Raw genomic sequence first — 22,008 nt, forward strand, 5'->3', positions numbered from 1 at the left:
GTAGCCAGTGCTTCTCCATCAGCCTGCTTTGAACAGAGAGAAAATGAAGGGCTGTGAGCAAACTGTCAGCGATGGCCTGGGGAGGCCCAGGTGCCACAACACTGTCCTTGCTTGCTCCTGCCTTCTGTCCTGTTGACCTTGCCAATCCAAGTGTGCTAACCCTTTGAGTTGCTCTGATCTTCTCCTGTGTGCAGATACCCAGCTGGGTCTGTTGCAGAAGAGGTGTTTGCTAAATGCCCTGCCCCTGAGATCTATATTGTGAAGTACTGTTGACAGAGTGTTTCCCTGGAGGTCAGACATCCAGGCGAATGTGAAGTGGGTGGAGGCTGAAATGTCAAAGATTGTTCTGTTCATCCAATATTCATCTTCTACCTACATTTGCCTGAGCAGTTGAAGAACCTCCAGATTATAGGTAATTGGAAACTGTGCTCAAGCCTTCCCTTAATAGCTTTCTGGTGTGGCAGAAATGCCACTCTCCTGAACTATTGATGGTCCATCCATGGAGCTGGGAAATTTCTGAAATGCAGACAAACTGCACCCAGGCATCTCGTGGTGTGTGACGCTTCCAGGAAACAAAGTAATCTGTGCTTCATCAGAAAGTGATTCCAGCAGGACTTGCAGGGGAAGAAGCTAAGGCAGACATGAAAAATTCTTATCAGCATATGGAGCAGGGCGCTGAGAAACCTGTGGGACAGCTTGGAAGACTGTTCCTGCTCTGGTGCAAAAACTGGCAATCGCAGAATCTTCACCTGCAGCTTCAGTCCCCACAGGCAGTCAGGTGAAACAAGGTGCTCAGTGGTCACCTCTGGATGAATAACTAGGGTAAGGCAGGGTGGTGTGGCACAGATGCAGAACTGAACCACACTGCCAACCAGCAATGTGAGCCTTTTTGTCGGCTACATTAATGTTTTAAACTGAAAGGTCTCTGCATAGTGTTCCTGTGGCAGGTGGCAGCAGGAGCTGTGATCGTTAATTTAACATTATGGAAGTTATTTACCTGTCCCAACATAATCTACCTCCCATCTACCTAGTGGTGAAGCCAAAAGAAAAGAGCAAGGTCTCTGCAAAGGTGGGGCAGAGCCAAGCATCCCTTCTGTGGCCTTCTGAAATGGTACAAGATTAATGAAGAAATTATGAGAAAGTTGTTTCAGCGATGAGGAAGGTGTAATAGGTGTGCCTGGCCAAACAGGGTTCTGCTGCCACAGGGTGCTGTTCTGGTGGTGCTGAAAGTAGTGAAATTCATCACAGTCTGTGCCCATGCTGTCTGCAGGGTCAAAAAGCTGAAGTGATGGAGCGAACTCTTCTTTTTCTTACCCAGGCTTCCTCTGCAAGCAAGTTATTTGGTTAGTCTAGTATGGACTCTGGATGCCTTGAAGTCAAGTCTGTTGTAATAAATGAGCTGAGACTCCATTTTCTTCATGCAAGAAAAAGTAAAATCTTTATTGTATGAGTTGTATTTTACAATATTATCAGAGGGCACTGTGTCAGATCTAATTGGTTAACAATACATTCACATTGGTCAGTACATGACATTTTGCACATCTATAGTTTACATACTTTCTCTACTGATTCTCCCAGGACAGATCTTCTTGTTTATATAGGTGCACTTGTTTTTCACCCAAGGAATAGATTGTCGTGTTAATGAATTCTCATTCCAAGATTGTTTTTGCATGGCAACTTGCAAAGTACTTAGCTGCACTTAGAAGAAGTAACAGGCCAGCTATTAATTTAGCAGAGCAGGCTTGATTTTATGAAGCCTTTCTTTTATAATTTCTCTACCTGTCTGCAACAAAGTCTTGAGGGAAAACAGGTAGTTAAACATCTTGCAGGGGAGATCTCCCCTGTATCTAGACTGTCCTTATCCACATATTCCCTGACTGTAAAAAAAATCAAATTTGGTCCATGATGTCTCTTTACACATTCCTAATAAATTTCTGTTCCTTAGTATCTTAAACAGAAGAAATATATCTATTAACTTTGTTAATTATTATACCTTCTCACCAGTTGGCCAAGTGCAGGAGTCAAACTGAACTCACCTGCCATCTACCAGACATCTCTGTCCTTGTCTTGGAGCAGGACTCGTTGATCCACTTACAGGGCATAAAGACATCCTAGATTGACGCAACGACTTTCAAATCAGAGAGGCATCTGGGTATGCAAAACAGACTGACCTCTGGCAGATATTTCTCCTATATATTCAGCTGGAGAGCAGCTTTCAGGCATATTAGTGACACAGGACATCAAAGCTCAGGTCTGGCAGCAGCCCTCAGCTCCATGCAGAGCAGGGTGCAGCTAATGAAGGGCATCTCAGTCTCTTCTTGTGGTAGAGAAGCACCTGCCACTTGCTGGAGATTGAACTCCCACTGCAGTACCAATTTGATATTGGGGCTGGCATGAAGGTTTTTGTTATTTGTTTTTTTCTAGTAGGATAATATTGTCCAGTGGTTTTCTTACTTTTGCTGATTTGCAAAAAAGGAGTTACCTTTGGTTCAGCAAAAAGTTCATATGTGTATTGTTTACTTCCATTTAAATGCAGCAGAATTTTAATGCCAAGTGATAGAAAATGTTAAATTGAACAAGTGCACAGAAGCATTTCTGGAATGATTAGGGGAACAAAAGTGCTATCTTTGTAGGAGAATGAAAATATTTTTTCTTGTTTAGTATAGCTCAGCAAAGACTGAATAGGGCTGTGATAACACTTAATAAATATATTTGAGAAGTAAATGTCAGAGAGGGATATTGACTTCATCACATGATCAAATGGCAGTACAGTGAGTAATCCTGAATACATCTGCACTGGAAATCTAAAGGCTTCCAGGTATATAATGAAGGAAGCGGTTGAATACTTTCCTGAGCACTGGAAGAAGTAGCTTGCAGTCTGGTAGCAAGGAGCTTGAGAAGTTTATGGGCATAATTGTACAACACAATAGAACAGGAAAATGCCTGAAGAAAGAAAATTAAGCTTATATTATGAGTCCCTGGGCATCTGGTGTGTCAGTATCCCCAAGTGTGTGAGAAAATAGATTAGATCACTGTCAATTTGCATTATAATAATTCCATGCCTCAGGGCTTTCACTGGAGTTGGGAAAGATTTTATTTTATTCTTCCTGATGCATGATTTATCCTCTACTGCTCTTTTTTTTTGCCTTCCTCTGCAGGCCTGAAAATAATTTTTTATATGTGGCATTAGAATCTTAGGTTCATTTATCCTGCTGGCATACTCAGGATTAGGTCAGCCTCTAGGCCTGGAATTCTTTTGAAGGAGTTATTTACCTAGGTTGGCTTGGTAGGTTCCATTGATTTCATTTATAGCACGGGACACAGCCTCCTTCCTAGAATCAAATGGGCTTATATTTGTCTAATTATTTGCCAACTTACAAACATACTCTTTTTCAGCAGACAAGCTATTTTATTAATCTCCCCCTCTTTTGCCTGAGTTGTCCTGATGCTTACTAGTATCTCAATGGGCACCTTTGACTGTTCATTTTCTGTTTGCCTCCTTTCATCCTCCAAAATGACCACACCATTTATTTTTAGAAGGATATTCAGAAGAAAGGCATTTTCAGCAACAAACAGCAAGGATGTTCACTCCTGAAATATTAAAACTTATAAAGGTCTGTGTGTGATTCCTACGTTCCTGTTAACACATCCTTTGAACTTACCTTCTCCTTGGTGTTGGAAGTCCATCTAGCAATGCTAATCTCTTTTACTGACTTAGATAAACAGCATTCTTGAGGTGACCTCCACTCAACAGACATGATAAGCCCAACTAAATGCAAAGGATACCTGGGTAAATGAATAGCCATTGTATCACAGTGGTAGCTTTTGAGAACGAGTGAGGTAAACAATAGCCATGGACAATATGGTTGGCTGTCTAATTTTTAATTCTGCACAGCATTGGACATGCTTAGGAGAAGATTTTTATGTTCAGGGTGTTCATGTCCATGTATTGCTACTTACTGACTAAAAGACATTTGCATCCAACAAGTGTGAATCACAGAACTCTGTCAGAAGTGACCTTCTCACGTATACACACACAAGTATTTTTAAATTCTTGCACTCATACACAAAATCAAGATGTGGCCAGTACAGGGCAGAAGTCACTTACAAATTTCATCCCAAATAAAAGTACAATGCATGCTTTACCTTGTTCCACCTTCAGCCTGGACATCTCGCCACATTTTGGTCCTACAGTATAGTCTTTGAAGTAAATCTGTAGCTGGTCAGTGAGGAAGCTGTATTCCATGGAATGGTTGGAGGAACGGCAACTATTTGATGGTCCCTCTACTTTTGATAAAAAATTTTTGTTTGTGTGACTCTGTCAATTACGACTAGAATTTTTAAAGGCCTGAGATAATGAACTTTTCTAAGATCCTACATATAACCTGAGAGCCAGAGCCATCGATGAGGCCTTGCAACAATCCTGCTTTTAAGTGAGGGAAAACAATATGAATCTGAGCCCTAGGTAGCCTGTTTTTTGCAGAGTATCCAGTTCATGGATTGCTCTCTACCCCAAGAAAAGTCTGAGGGGTCTCCTACCTCAGCTGCAGTCTTTAGGAAGCTGAAGGCTGCTGCCAGACCTATCTCGCTTGTCAGTGGCCAGCAACTGAGCCTGAAAGCATCACGCCGGGTGTTCCAGTACTCTGGTTCACAGCACAAAAAGGACACACAAATGTCTCTTATTAGCTGCTCAGGGCACCAGATTAACTTCTGGATCAGCAAAAGCACTGTAGATCATCTAAGCAGTAGATGGATGTTGGTGTAAACAAACATAATTAACATAGAGACACATCTTTAGTTAGACTTTAAAGGCAGAATGCTGGAATTTCAGTAACTTAGTCTCAAAGACCTTATGGTGCCATGAAATAATTTTTGGATCCTGAAGTTTTTAAATAGCATCATAGACCTTTTGCTCTCCTGAAGTGACAGGAACACGATAAATTTCCATAGTACAACATACAAAGTGCTGAGGGGCCAATGATAAGGAGTTTTTACATAAATCCAGAGAAGCAGACAAAGAAGGAAGAGATAAAAAAAGAAGGATGTGATGGTAGAATCGATTAAAGAGATGTGCTGCCAGAGTGATGCAGCTTTAAAAGAACAGGTTGATACAACTGAAGATGGCATTCAGTGATGTATTTTGAGTAAAGATAGAGAAGTATTAGAACATTTGTATAAGATGATATAAGATCACATTTGGATCCCAGAACAACACACACTCCTCTTTGATGCCAGCTCAACAGTTTTTCTTTGACCCCAATCCTTTACCTTCATATTCCCTTAATTCTCACCATATTATCTCATTTTCCTCTTTACAGCACACAGCCATAAGAAAGGTCACTAGCAATGCAGTTATGGGCAATGAACTCTTCGTCCTTTATCCTAAGACCTTAACATCAGCCTGATCATCATAACAGTGAGAGACATGTTTTAGCTTGTTTTTCAGTGCCAATTACAAACCCCAAACTACTAAGCAAAAAAATTCAAAAGGCATCAAAGGATTAGAGAAGCAAAGTTATTTTAAAAATTGTTAGATTAGTTGCAAGGTTAGCGATAATGGCTCAATTTCTTTAAAATGAGGAGTGTGTATTTGCTTACTTTCATACAGCGTCGCCAAGGAACTACGATGAAGTCCTCGCATTCTGATCTTGGAGAAGCTGCTGCTGCCACCAGCTGGTAGCTCCCTGGTCCTTGGCTGGAGAGATGAATACATAGCTTACACAAAAACTCCCAGGGAGACAGGTGGACCCTGAGGGAGGTCACATCTACAGATATTATAGAAACATTGATCTAGTCTGAAATACATTTTGGAATATGACAAAAGACCTGTATTATGTGTAGATGTGGTACTTAGGGACATAGTTTTGTGGTGGACTTGGCAGTGCTGGGTTAATGGTTGAACTCGGTCATCTTAGAGATTTTTTTCCAACCTGATTCTATGATTCTGTGTTAACAGGGCCAACCAGTGATAACATTCCCAGTCAGCAGTTATCCACAGGCATGGCTACAACAGCAAGCCTGCTGAATTCGCAGCATCAGGCATGCCACACTGGTTCTTTCTATGATTAAATTACATCATGTGCTTCACCACTGAGGTTCAAGAAATAAATTTTTTGGGTGGCAGCTCCATTTGAAGTAGAAATGACAGTTCCTTGCATGATTCATTGCTGCTTCTATAAAACCTATAAAGGAGGAATATAGTGAACACCGAATATCATGTTCTTCACTGTATACCATGTGAAGAACAAATGGTTTGTCACCCTGTGGCTGCAGTCATAGATGTCAAAGAAGGGATTTTGCCACGTGTGGGATCAGTGCAGGCCAGTGGTCCTTTGTACACATTAAGAGGCACATAGAGATGGTGGATTATCAGAATCTGCACACAGTTGTAGATCCGTTGCTGGATTTATCATTAGCAAGCCAAAAAGATGAAGTCTTTTCTCTGTTAGCTTTAGGAACAACAGGCACTTCCTCCTGCAATATCTTCTACAAAAGAATGGTAGGAGCAAACCTGTGCTTGAGTCCTGGAAGCGCTGGAAGGTACCCCAGCTGCTGGCTTGCTGTGCACTTTAGAGTGGGTTTGTCAGGATTGGGATGGTTGTACTGTAGAGCAAACCTCAGCTGGCTGATTCATATCTGGCTGTTCCTGTGAAAACCAATTTGTTACAATTAACTAAATTAGAAGAAATAAGTACCTTCTTTTGTTTCTAAAGAATACCGCTATATCTGGATTTATGAGACAGAAGATGACCCTGGACATCCTTGTTTCTAGACCGAAATATGGGAAATAGAAACAAAAAATCTTCTTGGGTCTAAGACATGTATCCAAAGTAGGTTAAATTAGGTCTGTTGTAGACCTAGAGCACAACTACAGCAGTGGTGATGGGTAGAGCTAAACACAACCTCTCAGCCATAGCTGGCTATTGCAGCAGAATCCCATGCAACAAGATTCATACATATTATTGAACTCTTAGCCAGTGGTGGCATTTGAAATGTATTCGGTGGTATATGAAATGCAAAAGCATAAAAATAAGTGAAAACTGGAAAAGGAGGATCTATCCAAGCTTTTAGGTAGAGTGTGTTTATTTTCAGAAGTGTCTCATGAGGCTTGCCCAAGGACTCATCCCTCTACCTGTGGTACTCATCCAAGGAGGCTGTAACCAGATCTGACATTATGGTTCAGAGAGTGGAAAGGCTGCTGTCAACCCAGTAGCACCAGGGCCTTGAGCAGGCAGGGGAACAAACACCTCTTGAATCAGTTTAACTTATTTGATTTCCTCCTATTCTGAGAACAGACGGTCCCTTCCTCTTCTATCAGCCTTTCTCTGGCATCAGGGCAGGCTGTTCCCTACCTATGCATGATCAGTCTTCTCTGCCATGGTCCCTAGGACACACAGTGTCTTCTGTTTCTTCAGTAGATGCCTGCTAAGGTGAAAATCAGGGAAGATACATGAGGCCCCAGGCACAACACCATGGTGAACTGTGCTCATGTGGATGTTTTTTACCTCCATCTCTAGTCACGTTTTGTCCCATTCCAGAAGAACTGCAGGGCAGGAGGGCCAACTGGCATTCACTGGAGATATGCTCTGAGGTTGTCTCTGAAGACCTGTGCTGGGAAGCAGAAAGGAGGCAGTAGGCACAGAAAAGAGACAAACTATGGGGTCTGTGATGTGATCATTGCAAGAACAGGCTTTTCCTGCTCTAGATTTTCATCCTTCACAATACAGAAAGCAGTCTGACAGCCTGTGCTACTAGCTGTTTTGGAAAGTCAGGGACCAATAAAAATAGTGTTTTTATTATATGATGATCTTATATGGCACAGCCTGAGCTTGTGGAGACATGAAGGAACACGATGCCTGTTGGAATAGCATTGGACTAATGGCCTGAGCAAGATAAATCTGAGAAAACTCATCCATACAGTTTGTAAAAAGAGGACCTTCTGGCAGTCCCTTATGCCAGATTTAACCTGGAATTTGCCTCACATCAGGCTGTTCTAATAATTCCAAATTGAGTTTTAGAAGCAATATGACAGACGAGGTTCTCTGTTTACAAGTGTGACTTCATCTGGCAATATTGCCAGCAGAATTCCCAAGGGACTGCTGCTGCCATAATTTAATAGTTGTATTGATGGTTTGGAGGTAAATAAAACTTGCAAATAAAAGAAAAGCATACAGAAAGACCAGAAAAGTGATAGAGTGTGGAGGCAGACTGAATGGAATAGCTGTTTTTGTGAAATTAACGTGTTTTAATAAAAATCATTTGTGAAGTAATCCTCTTAGGAGAAAATCATGCAAGTTTATTTAACTGCAGGCCATATTCCCTGTAAAAGGAAACATTAAAGGAAATTAGGGGTCACTATGTACCAGATCATCACAACCTGGTGGCATAGAGGAATCATGTTGAATAGAGGAATTCTGCAACCCTGTAGTGCATAAATAGGAAGGGATAGGGACGAGGCACAAGGCATGGGGGAACAGGGACCAACACCATTGTGGGGACCAATACTAAAATGAAATGTGGAGGTCACTTCCCTTTTCTGCTGATATTGAAAAAAATTGAAACACATAAGAGCTGAAATTCATTAAAGAAAAAAGGTGTGAAGAATTCAGAGTGTTTAATTTATCATATAAAAGTCTGAGAGATGATTCAATTAGTTGATTAAAGCACAGAATAGATATGGACACTATCTATATCTAAACTAACTGGGCAAGAAAGCATTTCTTCTGCAGTTAGACAGAGGTGTGGAAAGAATCAATAGCTATAAATTAGAATCTTCCTCAGGCAACTTCTGTAAATGAAACCTATTTGAAGACTGGATGCTGGGTATGAATAGTAAAGTATCTTTCACAGTGATGCAGGCAGATTGTGGAGACAGTGGGATATCAACATGCAAGAGTGTGAAGAACAAGTTTAAAATTGAAGAGGCACTTGAAGGCCCCTCCCAAATAATAGTACAAAGAGAGGCTTTGGTGTACTGCCTGCCTGCCTGTCTCCTAGTGCCTTTCAGGAAGGAATTCCTACTGACATGACCAAGTATACCAGAGAGCCAACATGCTAGGACTATGTCCCAAGAGTCCACAGGACAGGATGGACTGGGGGAGCCATCTAGTCAAACCTTTCGCTTCATCATGTTCTGAAGTCTCCCAGAGCCTACTGTCACCCACACATTCTTACACCATTATTGGTTTAAACCTGTGCACTTCAAAAGAAGAACTGGTAGTCCCAGTTCTGGAGGCAGCTTGTGGGGATTTCTGTGAACATGAGACACTTTGTAGTGATGAGGTTGAACCCTGTAGTGTTCACTGATTCCAGCCTCTACTACAGGACATCCCCATAAGGCCCAGGATTATAAAAAAGAGGGAGAGCAGCTTTTTTACCTAGGCAGATAATGATACGACAAGGGGAAATGGTTTCAAACTAAAGAGGAGAGATTTAGATTAGATGTTAGGAAGAAATTCTTCACTGTGAGGGTGGTGAGACTTCCGAACAGGTTGCTCAGAGAGATTACAGGTGCCCCATCTCTGGAAGTGTTCAAAGCCAAGCTGGATGGGGCTTTGAGAAACCTGATCTAGTAAAAAGTGTCATGCCCATGGAAGGGAAGTTGGAACTAGATGATCTTTAAGGTCCCTTCCAAACCATTCTTTTATATTCTATCCTTCTATGATATCTAGCCCCAAGTAAGTGGTGCCAGTAGCTCCATACCAGTTGTGAGCATGGCTGTGCTCAACTTGCTTATCTAAACCTCTTTCAGGGGCATAACCCTGAATGCTAAGTAATTTTTCTGATTTGCTGATTTGTCTCCTGGTTTGAACCCATGTAGCCATTACTTCCTTCTTCCTGTACACTGTGACTAATGGCTCTACCTTAGAAAAATGAGAAGTGACAGGGAAGGACACAAACAGAGGAGCACAGGCACTACACTGTACAACAGTGACAAAGGTACAGTCAGCTTTTTCATCTGGACCACCCAGATTCTTCCTGATTTCAGGTACATTTCAGGATTTTGAATACAAATAAGGGCTGCTCCACGCCAGCTGGACCCAGTGCTGGAAAAGGGTCCTAGGTCTTTTTCATTTGCCAGCACATATGTTGTCTGGGAGTCTTGGAAATTGTCCCTGCCCAGGGACAATTTGATACCTTCTTTCCTGTATCATTAGTAATGAAAAAAGTATCTGTTTTAAATACAGGACGCTACTTATTCTGAGTTACAGGGGAAAAATGAAAAACAGCAATAGGCAAATCAATCTTACTTGTTAGTATTGCATAATCAGAGGAGCATTTTTCTAGGAGTATGACTACATACACATATACATATATGTATACATATATATATAAATACCCATCTTTCTCAGATGCATGGTAAAAAAAGGCTACTCAAAAACTATTGAAAGCAACTCTGCATTTCAGAAGAGTAGACCTTAATTTTGCTTTAAATGACATATGTCAGCAATATGAATGTAACATAAACTGAGTTTGATTAATAACTTTAGTATTCCAGGGGGAAAAAAACCACAGATTCCACTGATTTCTCAGCATATTTTTGAAAAACAAAATTAAGAATTAATTCTTTATGGGATATGAAATAAAAGGTTTTGCAGATCTAGATGAGTTATCACTACACTGTGAAAATAATATTTCTGTCCTGAAACATATATGTAAGTCCTTTGCTGTGTCTTGCTGACCTCCTCGGAGGCAGTGTTGTGAGAACAGACTGTCATCCAATGTCCTTTACCATCAATAGAAAGAACCTCATGAGTCTCAGTTATCTTTGGATCAGGTCCCAGAACATTCCCAGATCTGCAGGACTTGGAAGACCACAAAATTATCTTATGACCAAAATCCTGATTCTGCTGTTTCTTAGATAAATAAATTTAGATGATCTCAGTAAGACTGAGATCCAGCCATGATACATGAATGCATCATCCTGCTACTTTGTGGTAAGGCATGTATTATTTCAAGTCATTAATGAACACATTACTAAACAAAAAATCTATATGGAAATTATAATTACAGGTCTCATTCAGCTGCATAATTGATTTTAAAAAATTGTTTATTTTATTGTATCACTATTTTTATGCAGTATAATCTGATAGTACTACATGCTTCTGAGTCAGCTGAAAAACATCCTAAACAAAATTGCCATCAGCCTGACATATCAGGAGCAGGTGAATGGTATCGTCTGTGCTGCTCACATCTATCTCCCCTACTTCTCTTCTGCTTATTTATCGCTGTTGTAATTAAAACAATGAAGGGTAGATGGCTCACACAATGGAATTCTTACCTAAATTCTGACCTAAAATTTCAACCACCATTTCTTTGTCTGCAGAACGAAGAAGTGATATAATCATGCATAAAAAAGAGAGAAAGATAGGAGAGAAAACATGATCCATTTTACTTTCTTTATTATTTTTCCTCCACTTTACTGGCCAGCATCAGAAAACATGAGCTGGGAGGAGAGGTATAGTTCTAGAGATGGACAAACAGATGAATTATATGTTGCTTTTTGTATTCATGAGAAGTTGACTGTCTCAGCACTTTCGGTAATGAATCTTAAACACCAAGTTGTGTTGTATTATATTGGACAAGTAATTTATCTAGAGTATATGTAAGACTAAATAAGAAAACAGCGAGCTGAGCTTTTTTCCAGACCCAAAGGCTGTATAAACAGTCTCAAATCAATCTTTTTATGTTCTGCTTGGTAAGAAACCATTATGCAATCTGTCGGCATCCTTCACAGCACAGGTCATCATTTGACATTCCAAGCAAGGAGGCCCTCATACCAGTAACCCCCCAGATTTCAGATGAAGGCTCCATCTGGGTCAGTCAGTATCCTGTGCTCAGCACTAACAAGAAGTAAATGCTGAAGAGCAAAGTCAAGAAAAGCATCTATGAGACCTCTCCTGACTACCCTCCTGGCCTTGGACTACCTTCAGTTCATGTGATTTCTTGAGCCAGGAGTGGTTTACCTACATCTCCCTGGCTGTTTACTAAGCATTTGTCCCATATTCCCTTCAACACAGCTAAGCATTTTCTGTCCATAACATCCATTGGCAAATAGTCACACAGTCATGATTTTTGTATGTTCTGAAGTTGTCACTTCTTGGCTTTACTTTAATGGTCCCTGATTTTTGTGCTGAAAGACAGTCTAGGCTCCAGACCATGGATGGCTCTGTAAACACTGTGAAGTATTGGCCATAAGTCTCATTTATGGGCTCTCTCTCTCAAGCTGAAGAGTCCCTATCTGTTCATGTTTTCCTATTACAGAAGCCATTTAATATCTACACTTGGCAGTCCTGCTCTGACTCCTTTCCAGATCCACTCCAGGGAATGAGAACTGCACACAGTATTCAAGGCTGGGGCAAACTGTGGATTTATGCAGTAGCATGACATTTTCTGTTTTGTTCTTACATTCCTTTCCTGACAATTTCTAACTCTCCACATGACTTCTGAACTCTGCTGAGTGCTGACCTGATGTTTTCAAAGAACTTTCTATTCTGATCTCCAGGTCTTGCTTCTGTATGGTAATGGTCAAGAGGTCATGAATCTTCATGTGAAACTAGGGGATTTTGCTCGCTATGCGCATCGCTTTACACGATCCATCTGAAGTCTTTTACGGTCCTTCTATAGTTTCCTACAAACTGCATTCATCTTTAGTGTGCTAAGTAATTTTGTCATAAGCAAATTTACTCATTGTACCATCTGATATCTTTTCTGGGTCACCTAGGAACATACTAAATGGCCCAATTTTCAGCCTAGTTTCCCGCTGAACTCTGCTGGGATCAATTCTCCCCTTGCAAGAATTAAATGTTTGCCCCTGTCCTGCATTTCCTATCTGGAATTCAGTTCTTTATTCAGTCTAGGATTTCTCCCCTTATTTCATTCCTTTATTTCCTTAAAAGATTTTTTAAGGATTTCTCTAAGAACTTATGAGAAATCAAGTAGATTGTATTGTTTAGATCACTTTTATTTCCATCCCTGCTGACCCCTTGAAAAACTCATTAGGGATTTGCAAAACAGGATTTTCTTTCATGTAATCTGTGCTACTCTTCCTAAATGGGTCATATTGATCCATATGGCCTCTCATTCCATCCTTTATTACAAACCCTACTTAACTGCCAGTACAGATATCCAGCTTACAAGTCTGTAATTGTCCATTGCCTGTATGAAAATCAGGATATGAGTGCAATACGGTTACTTATATCATGAGCCATGATATTTTCTTTCTAAATCTTCCTGTCTCTACATGCCTATTGATCAATTCAGTTGTCAGACTGACTTCCTTTCTTTCTATTTCTCTCTCTCTCACTGGAACATAAGTTATTCATCTTTACATTTTACCCCTGAACATGAAAACGATGCCCAAGATGGTGATCATGAAAAAAATTTAACAATTGCTAATATATTTGTAGCAAATTTTAACCTTAAAGGCACTGTATACATTTATCTAACATAATTCATTAATCTAACCTAACCAGGCTAGTAAATACAAATTTGCAATGAGCTGAGTATCTCTGTATTTGATGTTAAGCTTCCATTATTTTCTTCTGTTGAATACATTCCCTGAGTTAGATGTGATCATGGACATCTATAGGATTTATCCCACGCAAGCTAGAAGTCATATTTGCTCAATTCCAAGAACCAAAGGCTTTCACCCATACAGGAACTAGAGGAAGTTTTAACAGTATCTCAAAACCCTTGTTTGTTACTGAATTTAGTGGAAGTAGTTCTGCTCTGGATGTGGTTGCCCATATGGAAAAATGGACATAAAACAACTCTTCTGTTTGAATCCCAGTCTCTTGTGCCTGCAGAGCCACGTCTGACACAAATGTTTGTATTTACACTGTTCTTTCAAAACTTGATGCCCTGTTCCTCATGTTCATATCTAACTTGGTAAATGCACCCTATTCTACATTCTTCCTTCCAAATATTAGAAAATGTTATTCTTTCCCTCAGACCAAGATCTCTCATGTGCGAAGTACTTGTCTTAAAATCTCATAATTCTGGGACTTCTGCTGTCCAGACAACATTCTGCCAACAATAGATACAGGATGGTCAGCAACTGCTGATCAATAGACAGTGGGATTACTTTATCATAGGATCACAGTACTTGTCAAGGCCTGGAATTGATAAATTGTTTTCTGCATCCTAGGATTATCTTTTAATTTCACATCTGCACAGTCCTATACGTTCCTTAATATTCAGTGTTCTTTACAGTTGCTGGCTTTTTCATTTTAGGTTAGCATACTTAATCCTATGAACTCCCAAACAGTGCTTTATATTTTGCAAAAAACTCAACTTCCTGCTACTGGTTTAGCATGGTAATCCAGAACAGAAACCAACCAGTTGATGATGTTATTGTCATGAATAGAAAATGGAAAAATAAGATACATCCAAGAAACTAAGAATTGCAGATTTTGATGGTTCTCATTGTGCAGCAAAAATCACTGCAAGTTATAGCTACAAAATGCATAAAATACATTAAATCCCAGTTTGGGATGAAAACTTACAACCTCCTGTTACAATCCAGTTACAACCCCCTGTCATGGGCAGGGACACCTTCTGCTCAGAGCCCTAATCAGCCTGGTCTTGAACACTCGCAGGGATGGGACATCCACAGCTTCTCTGGGCAACCTCTCCTAGTATCTCACTACGCCCACAGTAAAGAATTTATTTCTAATATCTAATCTAATCCTACTGTCTTTCAGTTTGAAGCCATTCCCCCTCGTCCTGTCACTGCATGCTCTTGTAAAAACTCCCCCTCCATCTTTTTTGTAGCCTCACAACAAGTACCAGAAGGCTGTAATTATGTCGCCCTTTCTCTTCTCCAGGCTGAAAAATCCCAAGCCTCTCAGCCTTTCCTCATAGAAGAGGTCTCCATCCCTCTGATCAACGTGGTAGCCCCCTCCGGACTCTCTCCAAGGGTCCATGTCCTTCCCGTGTTGGGGACCCCAGAGCTGGGTGAGTTATCTCCTGACATTCCTGCACTGATCTGCTCAGGTTCAACCCAAAACAGGCACACTGGAAACAAGCGATTTGTAAAAAACACCGTTACTGTAATGTGCCATGAGGGGTCTAAGCATGTCAGACAACCTTCCTGCAGGGATGACTGATAGTTGGATTATTGAATATAGACCGATTCATAATGGGCTCAAGCTGAGAGAGGGTGCGTTTGGATTGGATACTAGGAATAAATTCTTTACTGTAAGGGTAGTGAGGCACTGGAACAGGCTGCCCAGAGAAGCTGTGGATGCCCCATCTCCGGAGGTGTTCAAGGACAGGTGGGAAGGGGCTTTGAGCCCCCTGGTCTAGTGGGAGGTTTCTCTGCCTATGGCAGAGAACTGGAACCAGATGGTCCCTTCCATCTGCGATTCCGTGTTTCTACGTTTTGTTCTTCCCCAGATGATTCCAGTGTGGGGTTTACTATGAAGCAGAACCTCTGCTTGTTACCGCTTCTATTTCTGACACAGGCCCGAAGACGCTGGGAGCCGGCAGACACGGGACGCGTTCGAGCGCACGGTGCCGGGGTGCGGCCGCCGAACCGGCGCTCTCCCGGCGCTCTCCCGGCGCTCTCCCGGCGCTCTCCCGGCGCTCTCCCGGCGCTCTCCCGGCGCTCTCCCGGCGCTCTCCCGGCGCTCTCCCGGCGCTCTCCCGGCGCTCTCCCGGCGCTCTCCCGGCGCTCTCCCGGCGCTCTCCCGGCTCCCCTCAGGCGGCGGGGGGCGTGGCTCACCACAGGGGGGGTGGCCTCCCCGCCTCGCTCCTGCCTCCCTCCCGCCCTCTCTCCCTGCCTCCGTCCCGCCCTCTCTCCCTGCCTCCCTCCCGCGCAGGCGCTTCCGGGCGGAAGTGGCGCGGCGCGGGGCCGGCGGCGGCCATGGCGGAGAAGTTCGACTCCCTGGAGGAGCATCTGGAGAAATTCGTGGAGAATATCAGGCAGCTCGGCATCATCGTCAGCGATTTCCAGCCCAGCAGCCAGACGGGGCTCAATCAGAAATTGTGAGGGGCCGTTGTCGGGGGCGGGCCGAGCCGCGGGGCCTTCTCCCCCTTCAGGCCCAGGGTGGTGCTTCGGGGCATTCTCTGTGCCCGGGTATCGCTGGCCTTGCACCCCCCGTCAGGGGCAGCGCAGCGACCCGGAAACCGGCTAAACCCATTTTTATTCCCAACAGGAATTTCATGGTGACGGGCTTGCAGGATATCGACAAATGCCGGCAGCAGCTTCACGATATCAGCGTGCCCTTGGAAGTTTTTGAGTAAGTCTGGGTCTGCCTGGAAGGGGAGGTGCTGCAGTCGGTGGCTGGAGCTAGCTTGGCTTCGCAGCGTGGGTATTTTGGCTGAAGGCTGCTTGTCTCGAACCCAGTCCTTCTGAATGCCTCATGAGAACGTGGGCAGGCAGAAGGAGGTCAGAAATAGCTTCCGCCTGTGAGCAGGCAGAAAGGGAGGAAAAGAGATAAAATGTATACTTGTCTTCATAGAAGCACGGGATGCTTTGCATTGGAAAGGACCTTAAAGCTCATCTAGTTCTAACTTCCCCACCGTGGGCAGGGATGCTGCCTACTAGATAAGTTGCTCAGAGCCCTGCCCAGCCTGGCTTTTCAGACTTTTTTTTTTTGATTTCTGCATGTGGAGGCAGTAACAAGAATTCTGCCAAATTTAGTGATTTTATAACATCACAGAATGGGTTAGGTTAGAAGGGACCTTCAAGAACATCTGTTTCTAAAACCCCTGCCATGGGCAAGGACACCCATTTAGTGAATCGGGTTTTATTTTTAAAAATAGACTTTTACACTAGATTAGTATCAGGATTTAAAGTTGCAAGTGAAAATAAAGTAAGTCAGTACTCGCACGTTTAGTTTCAGGAGTGGCAGTCTGGCAGAAAATTAAAGCATTATAAGAAAAATGAAAATAGAGGAAGAGCTGCACTAGAGAGCTTTTGTGATGTAGCTGACAAGTTAATTTACTAGTGTTTCTTCTAAGTCCAGATGTTAATGGTCTGCTGTACTCCAGTGTGTTACTGGCTGTACACTGCTTTTTTTCTGTTGGGCTTTTACTCCAGCTGTAAATTTGTGATGACTCTTAAATGTTCTCTCTGTCGAGTTTCCCTTTGCCAGGACTTGTATTGCAAAACAAAATTGCAAATAGGTTTGCTGACACAGTAGTGTTAGTTTTTTACTCTACTGTGGTATGTACAGCTCCTCTTCATCCTTGATTTGCTGGATGCCATATTCCCATGTACTTAATGCTCACCATGTCCTAACTAATCCACTTCCTGGTTAGTGCCCTTCCAGTTGCTTGGAAAAGGACCATCTTCCTTTGATCATCTGTGCTTATTGCCTGTGACGACCTGGTAGATATATATATATATATATATATATATATATATATATATATATATATATAAAATGTGCCTTTAATATTTCATTCAAAGCTCTCCAGCTCTCCATAGGTTTTCTGGCCATTGGCCTCATCCTTGAGCTGCCTTTTAGAAATGGCTGAGTTTAACTGTGCTGGTTTTTAAAATGGACATTTCAGATAATAGTAGAAAGAAAAAGACAGCAAGATGAGTAATTCTGTACCTTGGAGAGCATCCTAGTAGGAATAGAATAATTTCATAGTGTCTTTTCTGCTTTCAGATACATAGATCAAGGCCGCAATCCTCAGCTTTACACTAAAGAGTGTCTGGAGCGAGCTTTGGCTAAAAATGAGCAAGTGAAAGGAAAAATTGACACTATGAAGGTAAACCAGAATTAATGGAAATATAATACAATGATGTATTTGATAAGTTTTTACTTTTCTGTAAATATGTGGGTATTTTTCACTTGTGCAGTTATTAACTTCTGTTATTATGTGATTTGTCTTAGAAATTGCACTGCATCCCTGTATCTTAATTGGTGCTGATTCAGCCTGTTCAGGAAAGGAAACCTGTAGTTCATCCCACCGTTGGGGATGCAGCTTTCACTGTGATTTTATATTGGTTAAAGCTATATGTTGCAGTAGTGATATTTTACTTGGGTTTTTTGCAGGTGTGGAATTTTGCTGTGTGCAAATTAAGCAAAACAGAAGGGGTGTTCTTCCAGTCTCGAATGGATAGTAGAAGTTTAAAACGTCAAATATGTTCTATAATCATCAGTCAGTCTTTATATAATTAGTGAAAATGCATGCCAGTGCTTAGGGGTTTCTGAATTTGTACTTTCATTTAGTATGAACCTAAGCATTCTGTGATACTGATTAACTCCTGGAACTACTCCAGAAAAACACAATCAGAAAAGGAAGTTTAGTGATTTCTGAGAATGTTCTTTGGCTGAACTTAGTATGGAGGATGACAAGTTGTACTGCAGAATGTAGGTTTATGGAGATAAGTCCTGAGCTTCTTTTTCTTTCCTCTGTGCTTGTGAAATTGTGTACTTCTAAGGCAGGTGTGAGTTGCTTTTTGAAAGTGGAGTGGATTTCATATCGAATCAAGAGGATGTGTCCTTAATCAGCTTACCTTAATAAAGTCAGGCAGATATGGGTGCATCAGCGTTTACTAGAGAGGTCCAGCTGCTTTTTATTTCTTAGGGGATAATGCAAGTGAATTTCTGGGAACTCACAGGCATTTTTCTTTGCCTGGTACATTCCCTGTGGATTTCACTTGGGCATTTTCTGTGGATTTTATAAATATAATTTCTTTGTTTTGGGGGTTTTTGGGTACTTCAGTTCACTGAGAGGTGTGTTGGGTACAAACATTTCTGTTCATCGGGTAATATTGCTTGATGAAATCTAAATAAATTGTCCAGATAATGTATATACATTTTTTTTCTTTTCCAGAAATTTAAAAGCCTGTTAATTCAAGAACTGACAAAGGTGTTCCCAGAAGATATGGCAAAGTACAAAGCTATTAGAGGAGAAGATCCTCCTCCTTAAGATGCCCTTTGATAGCTCTAAAAAAGTCTCATAAACTGACACCATGTTATAAAAACATTGATTGGAGAGAGAGAGAGAATCCAAGCCCTCCTAACAACTGTACTAAAAATGGCAGTGGTGACTGTAAAGGAGCTTGATGGTTGTTCATGGTTCTGGTCTGAAGCTGCTGAATCTTTCTGAAGACTTCTACTCAGTGATGGTGGTTGAAACTTCCTATGGTAAACTACTTTTCTTTCCTGGAGGGTTTGAGAAATGTAATTGGCTACAAGTCATCAATGCAGAGCATTTCCCACAAAGTGCATTTCCATAGCAGGAAAACAAGGTTTTTTGTTTACTGAAAAGAGTGCCTCAGGATTGTGGGCTCATCTGTTTTTAAGAGAAATGCATTTATTACACTTGATTATGTTTCATTTGTAAACTTCAGGTGTTTTTTTACTGCAGGATGAACAGTTGGCTGCTTTTGTCTTGCCAAATTCCACTGAGCAGGAGCCTGTCAAGGGCTGCAGTTCTCATGTGTCATAATTAGTTGCAGCCAGGAAAGCCTTCAGATCTTTTGTTCTGGGAGCTGCAGTGCAGATGGCTAAGGATATAAAAAGTGAGCATACCTGGGGACTAGCTCTTCTAGAACTTCACTATCTTGTACAGTATTTAATGTAAGCTTTTGTTTATTCATTTTCTGCAAGCAGGTTGTTGAATAAAAATTTTAAAAAATCTGAATCCTGACCTTTTTCTTCTGTATGCTTCTATTTGGAGTGTGAACTGAAAGCTGTGAAAAAATAGCATATTCCTCAGTTCCACACTGTTAGAAATAAAATGTGTATCAAAACTTGGCTCTTAAAATTTTATATCTGAAGGTGTTATTTGGTTATTTGGTGTTATGATGAAACTTCAATTTTAGTTCCTTGAAACAGGAGATTTTGGAAATCAGCAATTGTCACCTGAAGTCGTCGTTAGCTGTGAGCTTATCTGTGGGATCTGTAAGTGTTCATACATAAGGGAGCTCCAGTATGGAACAGGATGGTGGCTCCTCACCCAGAGGTAGGAGGTTTGTGGGGTAGATGGTATTGTAAATGCGAGTGAACCCAATGGGAAGAAATGATGATGTCTAACTCAATTCAGAAAGCTGAATGTTTTCTTTATTATAACTATGCTAAAATACATTTATATACTATATAAAAGGAGGATACTACTGTAGTTTCCCCCCCTCCACGCAGCCCCGATGAATCTGACTAGCTCAGAGATAAGGGGCAGTGAGGGGAGGAATCTCAGGAGAGGGAAAAAATATTCAAAAGAAGCTCTTAACCCAGGGTAGGTTGGTACAGCTCTCTTTATTCTGTGGTGTCCATGGGAGAGCGGGGCAAAAGAGGAAGAACAGGAAATGTCAGGGGGGTCTATATAGGTTTTGGACAGGGTGGGCTTTCCTGGCTCTCCGCCAACCCCGTTGGGGCAGAAAGGAGGATCCAGGGGTTATCTTGATCAGAGTCACAGGGTCCCGGGGAAGGGGGGCACAGGGTGCCCATGAGCTCACTGTAACAACTACAACTACATACTACTTTCTCTGACTCTATCCCTCACTCTTAACACAACTCATTACCCTCTCTCAAGAGTCCAGATACAGTGGATTGGATTGGCCGTCAGGCTCAAACAATTCTCACCAGAATCCAATCAAGCACTCACTCCAGGTAAACAATTCTCCAAACACATTCCACATAGGAAAAACAAGGAGCAGAAATAGAAATTCTTTTCTCTTTAATTTCTCTCTGTGCATCTCTATGAAAAATCCTGAGAGGGACAGAAATGTGCTTGCCACAAGATGGGGTTTGCAGTGGGAGCAAGAGGAGCCCTTTTAGTCTTGGATATTTGTGAAGCTGCAGCCCTTCGTGCTTATGTTTGTTGTCCCAGATCCATCCTGACTTTTTGCATCAGCAAATTATTTTATTGCTTTAACTTCTGATTGTTAAATTGAGTGGTTTTGAGTAGGAGTTCCAAAATAGCACTATGAGCGTGTGCTCCATAGCAGGCCTGCCTAGTCTGATAAAGGCTTAACAGGGATTTAGGCCTGTTTAGGGTTACTGGTGGCATAGTTTGCACATCCGAAGCACTGTCTGTGCTCAGCTGCCTGAAGCATAGCCCATCTGTGATGCCAGGTACCACCAAACTGTGATATAGCAAGAGGAAAAACAAAAACAGAACTAGCTGTTCATTTTAAAATTTGCTACCTAGCAGTTAATCTAATTGCTGCCTGATATTACCCTGCCCTGCACACTTGATTTCCCTTGTATTTGTTCCACCTCTAATCACTTTCACCTTCACAATTTTACTGTGTGAACTTAGAAGAGTGACAAGGAAAAGGCACTCCATGTTTGTGTTTGGATCAGCCTGGATTGTCCTGGGTCCCTAGGAGCTGTTGGAGCAAGGCCTGTGACTGCCTAGTGGGATGTATATAGGACACAAGTAAAAAGGGTAAAGAGGATTTTTCGTGTGTGTATAATGTAGTCAGAAAAGGAGCTTAAGAGCAAAATTGTTGACAGCAGGCAGGGGAAACTGTATTTAAATGATAGTTGAGAGAACATTTAGGAGGCAAGAGGCCTGTAGATACTGGTCTGGATACTGGAGTATTCTGTTACCTAGCCCTGACACCAGCTTGTGTGTCAGATTTGGTGGAGTAGGACTCTTTAAAACTGGTGCTTCCAAGAAGTCTTATTTATATCTCATGGATTCATAGAATCACAGAATAGTTTGCATTGGAAGGAATCTTAAAGGTTTCAACTCCCCTGCCATGGGGGAGTTGCTCAAAGCACTCTCCAACCTGGCCTTGAGCACTTCCAGACATGGGCATTCACAGCTTCTCAGGACAACCCATTCTAGTGTTTCACCACCCTCACAGTGAAGAATTTCTTCCTAATACCTAAACCTGCCCACTTTAATTTTGAAGCCATCATCCTTTGTCCTGGGCCATGACAGATAAGCAGCTCCACAGGCCAGAGGCCCTGAAAATGTGTGAAATGTCTGTGATTTATTGTCATTAGTTAATGAATTAAGTACCCAAGGCTGGCCACAGTGAAGATGGCTACCACCATAACACTGATACCCATGCCTGCTGATGAGAAGAAG

At 41.8% G+C, this 22,008-nt stretch overlaps 1 protein-coding gene across 1 annotated transcript; it reads left to right on the top strand.

The window, feature by feature from the left end:
* The first annotated feature begins 15,836 nt into the window (after window positions 1-15,836).
* On the top strand, window positions 15,837-19,739 carry MED10 (mediator complex subunit 10). The gene is made up of 4 exons (NM_001245638.2): window positions 15,837-15,990; window positions 16,161-16,244; window positions 17,625-17,727; window positions 18,799-19,739. Exons 1-4 carry the CDS (start codon window positions 15,869-15,871, stop codon window positions 18,892-18,894), a joined length of 405 nt encoding a protein of 134 aa, NP_001232567.1. The 5' UTR covers window positions 15,837-15,868; the 3' UTR covers window positions 18,895-19,739.
* Window positions 19,740-22,008: the final 2,269 nt, after the last annotated feature.

The sequence above is a fragment of the Taeniopygia guttata genome, chromosome 2 (genome assembly GCF_048771995.1).
Source record: "Taeniopygia guttata chromosome 2, bTaeGut7.mat, whole genome shotgun sequence".
Lineage (NCBI taxonomy): Eukaryota > Metazoa > Chordata > Aves > Passeriformes > Estrildidae > Taeniopygia > Taeniopygia guttata.

Excerpts from the sequence above, each read along its gene's own strand:
- MED10 (NM_001245638.2), top strand. The coding sequence starts at position 15,869 with ATGGCGGAGAAGTTCGACTCCCTGGAGGAGCATCTGGAGAAATTCGTG. Across the intron at positions 15,991-16,160 it reads ACGGGGCTCAATCAGAAATT|GAATTTCATGGTGACGGGCT; the intron begins GTGAGGGGCCGT and ends TATTCCCAACAG. Across the intron at positions 17,728-18,798 it reads GAAAAATTGACACTATGAAG|AAATTTAAAAGCCTGTTAAT; the intron begins GTAAACCAGAAT and ends TTTCTTTTCCAG.